The sequence below is a fragment of the Camelus bactrianus genome, chromosome 14 (genome assembly GCF_048773025.1).
Source record: "Camelus bactrianus isolate YW-2024 breed Bactrian camel chromosome 14, ASM4877302v1, whole genome shotgun sequence".
Taxonomy (NCBI): domain Eukaryota; kingdom Metazoa; phylum Chordata; class Mammalia; order Artiodactyla; family Camelidae; genus Camelus; species Camelus bactrianus.
The window spans coordinates 60,947,311-60,959,738 of record NC_133552.1 but is presented as its reverse complement, the minus strand read 5'-3'; the positions used below and the strand labels follow the sequence as shown (position 1 = coordinate 60,959,738).

The window sequence follows — 12,428 nt, the reverse complement described above, 5'->3', positions numbered from 1 at the left end:
CAGTACCTATTTTAGTTTATTTGAAGATTGCATACATTTTAATAAAGGTGGGTGAAAAATCGAAAGGGTTCAGACAGAAACAAATTGAGGAAGGTGAAGGGTAAATATGAGGAAGCGAATGAAGAAAAGAGCCCAGTGGCCCCCAAGCTCCCTGTAGGAATGCTGGCCTGGGACACGGAAGATTTCAGAATCAGGGATCCCATTTACTCCGAAAGCACACAGCGCAGGAAGCGCCCTCAGGGGTCGTCCACTTTCAGGTTAGTAACTGCAGCTCTTTCCCCTGCTCTCTCAATTCTAGGCATGTTCAGACAGGGATGCTCAGCCTTCAGGGTGATCACCCCGAACATCGATGAAGAGGCCTCCATGATGGAGGACGTCGGTATGCAGGACGTCCACTTCAACGAGGTGAGTGCTGCCCAGAGGCCCGTGGGTCTTGAGTGCTGCTATCCGCCCGCCAGTGCACTGAGTGAGGGCTTTCTCTCTGCGGCCGCTGTGGACACACTCCGCTCCGAGATAACGAATTCTCCGGAATGCTGAAACAGAACAGTGAAAGCTTCTGCCATTCCCTTTTCTAGGAACTCCTCCTTTTCTCTGGAGAGAGAGTTGGAGGAGTTAATTAATAGTGAGTAAGGCTTAGAGCTTGACCACTGGTGGTCAAAGGTCTGGTATTTTGACCATAGTTTCTCATTCTTTCCAGCAATTAATTTCTCCGGTTCATGAGTTTTATTGCTGTTTTAATCTGTCTTTACAGTCGGTGTCTCCAACACGAGACACCTCTCCAGAGTCCCCAAACAGTCAAATCCTTGAGAGGCCAGACTGGGCTGAGGGCAGAGCAGCCCCTGTGCAGGGCCTGGTTCCTGCCTCCACTTGAGTGCCATCGCCCGGGGTCTACCATAAGCAGATAAGACCACACTATCCTACCCCCAAGAGAGACCAGAAAGTTTGACTTTAGATCATTGCAGCAATTTCTGCAAGTTTCTTGCCAAAACTGGATCACCTTGTGACCACTTAACTGTAACTGGGGAGTTTTGAAATCAAGCTAGGAATTTGAACAAATGCCAGTTTTCTGCATGGGTTCCTGGAATTTCCTATTCCACGAATATCTCTTTGTCATGTGTTCCCACCTCCCCTCAACTCAGAGCAACATGGAACAGTCAAAGGAAAGCTTTTTAATCCTGCCCATCTTTTAAGGAAAAATAAAGTTCTCTGTTTCTTCATGTGCAGAGAAAGAACAGAGAAAGGAATCACTATCTTCTGCCTGTCATGCTTGTTTTTATGATGTCAAGTTCCTACAGTTACTATTACGACTGTAGTCACGTTCATGCCAGTAAGCAGTGCCTGGGAACAAACATACTCGGTGACATTGATGAGGAATCAGCAGTTCTCAAAGTTCTGGAACTCCTGGGGTCCCTGAGACCCTTGCAGGGAGTCTTTGAAGTCCTCACTTTTCAAATTCAGTATCTATGTGAGGCTGCATTTTCTTTGTATACATCATCCGAAGGGGCATCATGAGGAGATTGAATGTGGAAGCAGAGACAGGAATACAGGAGTCTCCTACAAAGTCAGACATAAGAGTTGCAAAAATGCCACTCTTCTCCTTAATTTTTTAATGCTATTTTTTCATTAAAAATGTTATTTTTGGGTACACATAATATGTTTATTATGGTTAGCTTAATTAAATTAATAAATAAATCTTCTTACATTTTTTCAGTTTCCATTCCTAATACTGTAAATATTGAGAGATAACACACATGTGCATAAAAGTTCTCAGCTATTTTAAAAGAATTCTCAATTTTTATGATATATAGAGATCTTCAGACCCAAAGGTTTAAGAACCACTGTCCAAAAACTGTCTAGTCTCAAACAACCCTCTAAATTAAAAACCAAACATGAGAAAGGAGGATAATATATTGAGTGATTTTTATACTTATATGTTAAAATAATTTTAACAAAAATAAGTATCCTGAAGGAAAGGGAAAAAAAAACAATTGGTTATCACATGGTATTAACAGTTCAGCTGTCTCTCCACCTTGAAATGCCTGGACCAGTGGTGATTTTATCTTTTATTCTGAAGCATGAGCCTGTTCCTCAGGCAGAAGGGCTCACATGCTCGTGGATTTGAACTCCTCACTTCAAAGAGTGTTTTGACAGGGTTCTTCCCTGAGAAGAGGCTTGAACACATTGTCCCCTTGGAGAAACCACCCTTGTCCCCTCACTGCCCATTTAGTCCCCCGGAGTACAGCGCTTTGTTTAGACAAGGAAAGCAGTGATGGCAAGGATGACTCAGGATTTGGAAGTAAACAGTGCTTGTACCCTGTCCTCACGGCTGATAACGTGAAATTCAGGTTTCCTCATCAGATTGAGTAATAGCTGGAATCGTCTGGACAGTCCAGGGAACGAGCCCTTGCCAGCAAGGGCGGACTTGATTAGGGAAATGTGTGAATGGCATCCACTCTGAGTGATAACTGAACATGTGACAGGGATAACTTTATCAGTTATTTTCAGAGTATGGATTTTCCACCCTGTCCTTGAAACGTAAAGGGGGTAAATCTTTAACAAGGTCCAGAGTACATGGCGATATGTAATGATTAGGATGTGACACGGGGCTGTAAAGTCTCAAGTAAGCCCTGCACATAAAAATGGAAACTAGCCAAAAATAATGTGTTCCAGAAGCCACGAAAATAGAAATTGCCACGTACAGTTTTTGCTTTAGCTCTCAAGATGTTTCAAAAAATGAGAAAGTCACATATTTCTGCCAGAGGACTTTTGGGGAAAGCTGACAGGAATAGGTGTAGAACAAGAGCTTAATAAAAAAAAAAAAAAAAGCACTGCCCTTTTAATCTGCATTACTAGATGTATTTAAATGCCTAAGATGCTCTCCCCACGTGATTTTAAAGGCGCTACCTAAAAAGGCACAGTTCTTCTGGCCGGAGGCCGCAGATGAGTTTTTATTGGTAGCAGTCCATCTCCCCTGACGGGATCTGAGAGCGGACTCTCTCCGAGCTGCTTTTGATTAAAGAGAAACATTCCATTCCTGTTTGCATTTTGTTTCACGAATTGGAGCCGATGCAGATGGAAGGACTCTGAGTTCCCTATGGTGTCAAAATTCCATGCAGCTTGTGTGTTTTTGAGATTCCCCCCTCATTATCCCATACAGTCAGAAGGAAATAGCACACTTGGGAAATGGAGGAAAGTCTAAGATAGGGGCTATTTTGAGAAGTTTGGTCAGGGTTTAGGAAAGCCAGTGAGGAATACTCCAGAACCCTTGAGGTTAGTAACAGCTGGGTTGCCACCCCTCAGCCTGTGGGCTGAGGGAGGAGAGAGAGAGAAACTATACAGAGTGCCCACCTGCCTGGGCCTGTGGGCTTTGGACAGGGGGCCTCAATTCGGGCACCTGGGCAGGGAGGAGGCAGTGAGCAGCCCCCACCTTCACTCTCCTCCCACCCGCCAGCCTCCTGCTGAGCCTCCACAGCTGAGTCTAGCATGCAGGTCGGTGGTCCTGGTGCCTCGGCCCCCACAGCACAGAGCAAGGGAGGATGGGGCAAGAGGGACTCTAGCGGGGAAATGGAAAACACAGTCCATCCTCAGTATTTGCCCAGTTGCTAAAATGTCTCTGTAACCCCTAAGTCAGTACCCACTGAGGCACTTTTCCTGTCCTTTGGGGACAGGATAGAGTGGCAAAAAATTGGAACCCAGACATTCCCAGCTAAGGCTGAACAGCAACACTCTGCCATCTTGTTTCAGCTCCTGCTATGAACAGGGGTCCTTCTCTGGCCCCCAAGTATGGTGCTGAGGTGCTGAGCACAGGAAGGTGGTGATGTGCCTCACAGAGCACATACTTGCTAGATAAGGTTCATTCAGGCAGGAGTTACAGTGCTCTGGGTCATGAATTCAATGTTAATGAATCAACAATATGTACTTAAATCAGGTGTCCTTAAACACAGACACACATAAAGCAAGGTTATATACTCATCAGTTGTCAAAAATTTTGTAACCAGAGGTTTTCTGGAACCTAAGCCTGTATTTCCCCTTGGAGGGGTGGCTCAGCATTCACAAATTCAGTGTTCGCGTTGACCTGAGATCATAAAACAATGAGGATCACTGTATGTGGCCCACTTACCTATTGTCTCCTAGAAAAACAACTGTCACGGTTCATACAGTGAATATGTGAAATTGACCAGAGAAGTCTCTGACTTACATTAGCCAAACGGTGTCTATTCAGAAACTACTGCCAGTAACAAACCTAAAATATTTATACCTACAGAACATGCTAAGAAAGAGTTTTCAACAGAACACATTCTAGGATTTGTCTGTTTACATCTTATCCAAGCTTGGTGATTGTCAGTAACCCTGTAGTCGTCAAGCATCCACTTTTCCTTGACCGAGCATGCTCTCAGGACCATAAAAGTTATGTAACATATCTTTCCTTTTATGTTTCTCCAAAACGATATTAGTAGAGAGCATGGCCATGAAACTTATCTAACTGCTCTGTCCTTGGCTCAAACCAGACACATGGCCCTGCTTCACCTTGCAGATATTTCCTAAGCTCCCCTGTGCCGGAGAGACAAGGGTGGTCCCTGCCCCAGCACATGACGCTGCTTTGATGCTTCCTTCCCATTGAGGAAAGATACCTAAACCACGGTCCCTTAGGATCTGAATAGGAAGTTGTCTGAGTTCTTTGTTGACCTGGAAATTTCTATGTTTACATGCGTTGATTCATTCCATAAACTCACTATGGGCCATGTGTCTGCTCAGGGATATGTGAGTGAGGTGCCTATCTCAGAATTTCTGGGCCAGAGCAGTGGTCTGCAAGCTTGAGTGTGCTTAGAATTACTTAGGTTCCTGTTACAAATATGGATTTCCATTCTCACTACCTCTCCCCAACCCATCCACAGGTTCAGCCACGTGGGTGTGGTGCCTGGGAATCTGTATGTTAAGAAGCATCCCCAGTGATTATGCTGCTGCAAAGGATCCTCAGCTGTATCTTGAGAAACAATAATATAGTGGAAATGTGAATTATGCCATGATGTGCATTGTTGCCCGAGCCCACTCACATCGTGACAGTTATTCCCAAATGGTAGATAACAGACAGCCTGCTTCTTGAGAAAGGTTAGATTAAATCAAACCCATCCTAAGATGGAGCAAATGTCATTTAAATGTTAAAATACCCTGCACATACACAGGCTCATACAGGCATTCTTGTGCACACGTGCACACATATATGCCCCCATGCACAGTATTAGTGAGCCATCTCCACACATATGTGCTTTGTGCCCTCTGTTGCATTTTGCGATGCTGTGGCACACTTAAAAATGACTGGCTGACGGCATTTTAAACAGCTTCCTGAACGGCTTATGAGCTTAGTGTACTGAGATCTTTTTAACACTAGTCTGACATCATAAAATATGTACTACTTTCCAGATGCATAAAGTTCTTTGAGGTTTTTTTCCCCCTGACCAGTAATTACTTGTACAGTTCTTCTCATGTATTGACAATTTAGAAACAATAACTTGGCATTTAGATTTTAAACAAGGTGGTAAAACTATCAGACTTTCTGTATGACTGCCTTTCAGGGTCACCACTATCTGATCATTATCAGTATTAGTTCTGGTTTTCAGGTGATTGCTGAGAATTCAAAGTAAATTAATACATGAAATTTCTGTTGAGAATATTATTCATATATGCCCTGATGTTTAGTTACTATGAGGTCTTCATTTTTATGACTCTTTATAATTTTGCGTTGACATAAGTTCTCTCAGCCTTAACTATCTATGATTGCTGGTTATTTCTATTCAGAGAATTATTACTTGATGCATCAGCCGTAAGCATCTAGGTATAGAGTTGATATTAGCTTGAATAATTTACTTTACCAAATTAAGCTTTAATGCTCAGTAGTGCATACTCTAACTTTATGAGAGGAGGACTTAACTATTTAAAAATAAAAGCCATTTTTAGTTTATGATTGGGTAAATTCTTTATATACTCTACGTTTTATAGCACTTTTACTACCATTTTTTATAATAAGTGATATTCAGACTGATAAACTGCAGATCCAGAATGCCTCCGGAATCGTAAGAGAACGTAAAGTACTGCCCAGTAGCATATATAGGTTGATGATGTGTTACTTCCTATTTCTTATTTACCATCCAGTTGTGATCGTTATTTCATAATTATTTACTAAGCTCTATTCACTTTATCAAACCTTCCTATTGTCCAACCACTCTGGGGAGTTTCCCTGGTTGAAGTCCCTCTTTTTGTTCCAAATATGGCAGGATTTTCTCTAATGAACTCAGTTGTCCATAGTATTGAAATGCTACTTGAATTCAGGTTTCATTGTTATTAAACTTTCCATGTGTTTCTAGTTTGACAAATGAGAGTAAAAATAGTATTCAAATCTTAATCTCCCAGTTAGGTTTGGTCCAGGAGATTACCCGCAAACTCTATTTGACATATATTTGTTAAGTGATGAAATCTAGGACATTTAATACATACATGAAAGGCTGCTATACACAGATGCCTTATGAGGGTAGACAGGTCATTTTAAAATCAAGTAACATCTTCCTTGTGTAATACTCCCTTTTTGTGGTAGTTGATGTATGTCTGTGTCCATTTTCATGCCTCTATAAAATTATCTACGTTCAATTGCTAATTTATTTTTGACATGGAAAACTGAATGTGGCCATTATGTACTATATGTATGTATGTATTTTTTTTGCAGGGGGGAGGTAATTAGGTTTTTTATTTATTTTTTTCTTTCAATGGAGGTACGAGAGACTGAACCCAGGACCTCGTGCATGCCAAGCATGTGCTCTACCACTGAGCTATACCCTCCCCTAATCTATGTATTTAATCTCTCCCCAGCCTCATCTCTTGCCCCTGTCTCACTCAGATTTTGTACTCCAACCCCTCAGTCTGCTTACAGATTTCTCACGCACCATGCTGCCATCACTCCCGTGTCTTTGCCCATGCTGTCCCCTTTCTCTGGAATGTCTCCCTTCCCTTCCTTCCTACTCCCGCCTTTCAGCTTCACCTCACTAACTCCTAACTATCTCGAGGACTCAGTTTTCACTTTCTGCAATTTTCCATGCCCCGCTGTTTCTCTGCCACTGGATGGATGCTGCTCCTGTCAGCCTCCCTGGTCCCCTGGCATCTCTTTATCAGCACGCTCACCACTGTCTTTTATAATCTCTTCGTGGCTCTGGCCCACACTAGCCTCAGCTCTGTGAGAGAAGGAAGTGCTCTCCACTGGATTGTTGGCCTCTGCAGTGTTCACCCAGAGACACACTGACTATTAAGTCAGTAAATCCCTCCTGCTCTCAGTTCAGGGCATCTACCCTTGTGCCTTGTAGTTTGGCATGTATCTGAAGTCACTGTGGTTTTCTGTGTCCTCAGCATCTTAACATGTATGTCACATCTCCAGCTGGTGGTCATGAGTCTCTAGGTACTTCAGCTCTAGCTGCTCTAAAGGATAACCTCTGTGTATCTTTGAGGGCCTCCTGCTCAAAGCTACTTTCATGTATACCACATAACCTGGTAAACTACCCCAAACCTCCGCTGCGCATTTAGTAAAAATCTATAGAGCCATTTTTACAAATTACAGATAACTAACATTTATTTATATAGATTTATTTTATAAACCCAGTGTCAAACACAGTGCCATGCACATAGTAAATTCTTGGCAAAATGTGTGAATGAATGAATGAAAGAATCAAGTTAAATGATGTGGTAGTGACTGTGCCTAATTAGAACTTTTCTAACTCTTTGAGAAGAATTTTCAATTTTCTCTGAGATCACATTAAAGTTACTCTGGGTTCCCACTGTGCTGTAACTGCTGTGGCATGGAATTAAGAATCTCTAGGTCTCTTTGATCCCATCCACAATAAAGAGGGTGTCATCATTGTGGATTTATATCCACAGTGTGGACAATAGTATACTTTGAATAAAGCCCGGTAGTGAGAACAGAAGGGGCCAAATGAGTAGTCTGTAAGGTAAGCCTAAGAACAGCTTTAAGATGGGTAAATTTCCGTGCCTTTGACTATTTCATTATCAAGAGAATGCCTTGGTTGTACAACATTCTCATCCCTGATAGGAAATTGGGTCTCCTCAGAATTCGTCCACCTCTGCTGTAGTCCCACAGCACCACTGAGAAAGAAGAGGCTCAGTAAATATCCAATGGCAGTGTCTGTGATCTAAGATATACAAGAAATGCAAGGCTTTGATAAAGGGCTCTTAACTAATTTCCCTACAGTGAAGGATAACTATTAGCAATATTGTTCCAAAACTAAGAAAAATGCAGACTGATTCATTCATCCAAGAAATTCTTGACTACCAAATATATATGTGGCACGGTAGGGTATTACATAGCCCAGTAGAAATAAATTATCATTTAAAAAAATACAAAGTAAAAAGTGATGATTTAAGTAAAAGGTTTGTTTAACTGGCCTATGAATTACATACAACATTTAGTTTTCAGAGCATTTTGGTGAGTAAAATTTTATTTGATCCTCACAGCTACAAAATTAGGTTACGTCTTATTACATTCCCCAGTTTTACAAATATGATAAAGTAAGTATATTGAGACTGACATTTCACAAGTTTTGTTTTTATGCTTTTCTTTTATGTAGCTTTTTATAATCAGAGGAGCATGAGAACATCATAAAAGTTTGTTGTGATTAACCTGGATAGGTTCTCCAGTGGAAAAGATTTGAGACAAAACTAAGAAAAGTGAGAGGGGCTTGCATCTTTGTAATACAAATGCGTAAGGAAAAGATATGGTGTTAGAACAGTTACTGATTTTTTTCTTTGTCTATAGCTGTAATGATTGTTACTGTGTATATCTGGCTTTAGTCTTTGCACTTAATGAGACCTGCAAAAAAAGTATGAGACAACTGGTATACCTCTTTATAAGCATGGTCCAGATTTCAGTCACACAGATAATGGTTTTATGATTTGTGTGTTGTAAATATGACATAGCAATTAAATATCTTGCTTTAAAGTGGTTTGCTTAAGCCGGTTAGGTAGTATTTTCTGGTCAGTTGATTCACAACAGCTTTGAAAATGTTTATTTTCTTTGGTCCTATAAACGGTAGATATTAATGCTGTAATGGGACATTAGGCTGGTAATGAAAATACACAGGTCCTACCCTTCATTTACAGTGTTAAAGAGGATAGAAACATGTTAAAAGGCAACTATAAAAGTCTTAAGTTACGCCTTCTGCGAGGAATGCCATGTCAGTTTCCCTATAATACTCTGTCTGGGCCGGGGGCCTTCTTCTTTGATCAGGACGTGCTCATGGAACTCCTGGAACAGTGTGCAGACGGACTCTGGAAGGCCGAGCGCTATGAGCTGATCGCCGACATCTATAAGCTCATCATCCCCATCTACGAGAAGCGGAGGGATTTTGAGGTATCTTAGTGGTTTGTTTCTTCCTCTTTGAGGTGTCCGTAGAGTGACACACATCCCCAAACATCCTTACGTGCAGAGAGTGCAAGCGGGCCACTCAATGAGGAAGGCTTCTTTGACCCTCCACATGGCACTGGAGGTCACCACCCTCAGAGCCATCAGGTGTCTGCACACACAGGCCCCCCTCTACACAGACCCCAAATCTCAAACTACAAGGGTGGGGAATTCTGGCACTGCACTTTTGAAAGGTTGCCAGGAACTGAGTTGTATAATCACCACATGCCTTTTCCCTCAGAACTCTTCCTTATTCTGCCTGCCTGGAAAAGCAGTGTCCCTTCCATCCTTCCTGGCTTGGGGAGACTGTCCAGTTCCTCTTAGCATGTGCTAAGGAATGGAGTGGGAAAAGCAAAGACGAAAAACGTCACCAGAGGACTTTACCACCTCTGGCATTCCATGTTAACTTGAAAACAGAATTTGCTTACTGCACCGTGAAAATCTGATGGGTCCTCCATATGCAGGATGGCCCCTTGGATAGGAAACGTTCCAGCTGAAAAATGATCACTACCAGTTGTGTAGTCAAAATGCATTTTTTTAACTCAAATCCAAGGAATTTTTACCTATATGATCTCATTTCATTGTTATTTTAAAATTCATTCACCTAGTTACAGGTGGGGAGAAATGGGTTTTGTTGTGCTTTCCAGAGGCTGGCCCATCTGTACGACACACTGCACCGAGCCTACAGCAAAGTGACTGAGGTCATGCACACCGGCCGCCGGCTCCTGGGGACGTACTTCCGAGTGGCCTTCTTTGGACAGGTGAGCCTCCTCTGTGTTCTCTAGGCTGACCCAAGTCCTCCTTATTCTCATTTAAACTCTATAAAGTTGTATTTTTAAATTTCCTGTTTCTATAAATGCTAATTTGATGAATTTGTCATATTTAGTATGATGCTTATCTTCCTCAGTAGTAAACTTTCTGCTTTTTTTTTTTTTTTTCTTTCTTCCTGTCTTTTCTTTATTACTTTCTTAAGGCAGCGGTAAGTTCTCCCTCTTAGCAGCATCTTTGGTGCATCTTTGGTACTTCAGTGTGGTTTGCAAGTTTCCTTTTCAAGTCTGTATGTATATCTGTCCAGTCATTAGAAACTCCAAAAAAAATTAACATTTTATTCCATTTACAGAAATAAATCACCTGTTCCCTTACACATCTATACTGCATGTTTTAAACCAAAATTAAGACTTTCTGGTTTCCTTTGTCCTTGTGTATCTCTTTCTTTTATAATATAATATCTCTGCAAGTAGATTTACCTTTGTAATATTTCAGAAACCCAGTAGGAAAGGGTTCATTTAAATTTAACTGAAAGTTTAACCTCCAAGTCTCTAACATGATTAAATAGTGTGAATTATAATTCATTTACTTAGGGTATGTGGTTTTCTATGAGCATTATATAACCTTCAATTTATTCTGTTATTGTCTCTTACAACTTTATAGCAATACCAGTTTACAGACAGTGAAACAGATGTGGAGGTAATTACAGTAAATGCTTAAAAAGCAATAATGTAGTGAAATTACTGCATCTAAACTCCTAGTTTGATGTGGGTGTTTTTTGTTTCATGTTAGCCTGCATTTTTTTTAATACAATGTGATTTTTGTTGTTGTTGTTGTTTTTTTGTTTTTTGGCACCATTTTCTCTTTTATTTTAGGTGCAAAACAAACTTTAAAAAAAATGTATTTTAAATATTAACTCCAACCTGGGCTTTTTAATTTTCAACCTTTTTCACTTCCCATGCAATGCTAAGCCTTGCTGTATTCACACATAATTTGTATTGAAACAGATGACAACTGGTGATAATGAAAATTTTTTCTGGTATTATCCTACAACATTTTAAAATATTTTTCTCAAAAAAAAAGAAATAAAATATTTTTCTCATCAGTAAAGCAAAATAGAATTTATACCAACTTCACATAACTTTTGCCAAACCTACTCCAGACCAGATTGCTTCCATTTATGCCATAAAATCCGTGTAAACGGGAGAGGTCAAGGAGGGATGTGTGTGTGTTTGAGGCCAACAGCAGGCTGCTGAGTCACGTGTTAGTGAGTTCTGCTCCTTGGGAATGTGAAACAGGCTTGAATCCCATCCTTAGACGTCACTGAGAGAACACAGTCTTGAATCTCCAATCTCTCCTTTCCCTCCACACTTAGTGACAGCATTCTTGAATGAGTTTGCAGTTTCGTGTTTTTCCTTTATCTTTGCACCCAGACTTCACATTATTATCATTTTCCTTCCTATTCAGAAAGCCTGATTTTATTTTATATTCATTCCCCCCCCCCTTTTTTTTAATCCTGGTAACAAAAGAACCCTTCCTGGGTGGTAAGCCTTGGGCTTGTATTTGGGGATAGCTCTAAATGTGCTGTATGTCACAGGGATTCTTTGAAGATGAAGACGGAAAGGAGTATATTTACAAGGAACCCAAACTCACACCTCTGTCAGAAATTTCTCAGAGACTCCTTAAACTGTACTCAGATAAATTTGGTTCTGAAAACGTCAAAATGATACAGGATTCTGGCAAGGTATGACCATGCTTGGAAACATTTCATAGCAATATAATATTGTTTTGATTATGTATGATTGATGATCGTGTATTATATATTTATAAATGTGTATCAAAAAAAGGAGACCTGGAAAAAGTTCAGAATGGTTGGCCTTGAGTGGCAAATGTATTTTTTTTCCTTCTTAATACCTTTCTGTGCTTTCCAGAATGCTTTCATTAAGCAAACTTTTATTTCATAATTTTAAAAAGATATTCTTTTACAAAATAATTGAAGTCTGAAAGAATATGCTGTTTTTAGTCCAGCTATTTAGAAACTCTGTAAGAATAGGGTCCAAAGTTCTGTTTGCACTTGTGCCTGGCTTATTACCTGACACTTTCTGACCGGTTGTTTGATATATGGACAAATGAACAGACAGGCAGACAGAGCAAGGAATGAACTAACTGGTCAGCATGTTTGTAGAACGAACTACAAACGACT

The 12,428-nt window shown here is 40.7% G+C and overlaps 1 protein-coding gene across 15 annotated transcripts in view; it reads left to right on the top strand.

The window, feature by feature from the left end:
* DOCK9 (dedicator of cytokinesis 9) overlaps positions 1-12,428 on the top strand; it is a 256,309-nt gene that overhangs the window by 231,909 nt on the left and 11,972 nt on the right. For all 15 annotated transcript variants that reach the window (XM_074378467.1, XM_074378465.1, XM_074378460.1 and 12 more), the window contains 4 exons: positions 299-405; positions 9,284-9,406; positions 10,105-10,218; positions 11,823-11,969. In XM_074378467.1, the coding sequence (XP_074234568.1) occupies positions 299-405; positions 9,284-9,406; positions 10,105-10,218; positions 11,823-11,969 (491 nt within the window). The remainder of the gene's footprint in view (positions 1-298; positions 406-9,283; positions 9,407-10,104; positions 10,219-11,822; positions 11,970-12,428) is intronic.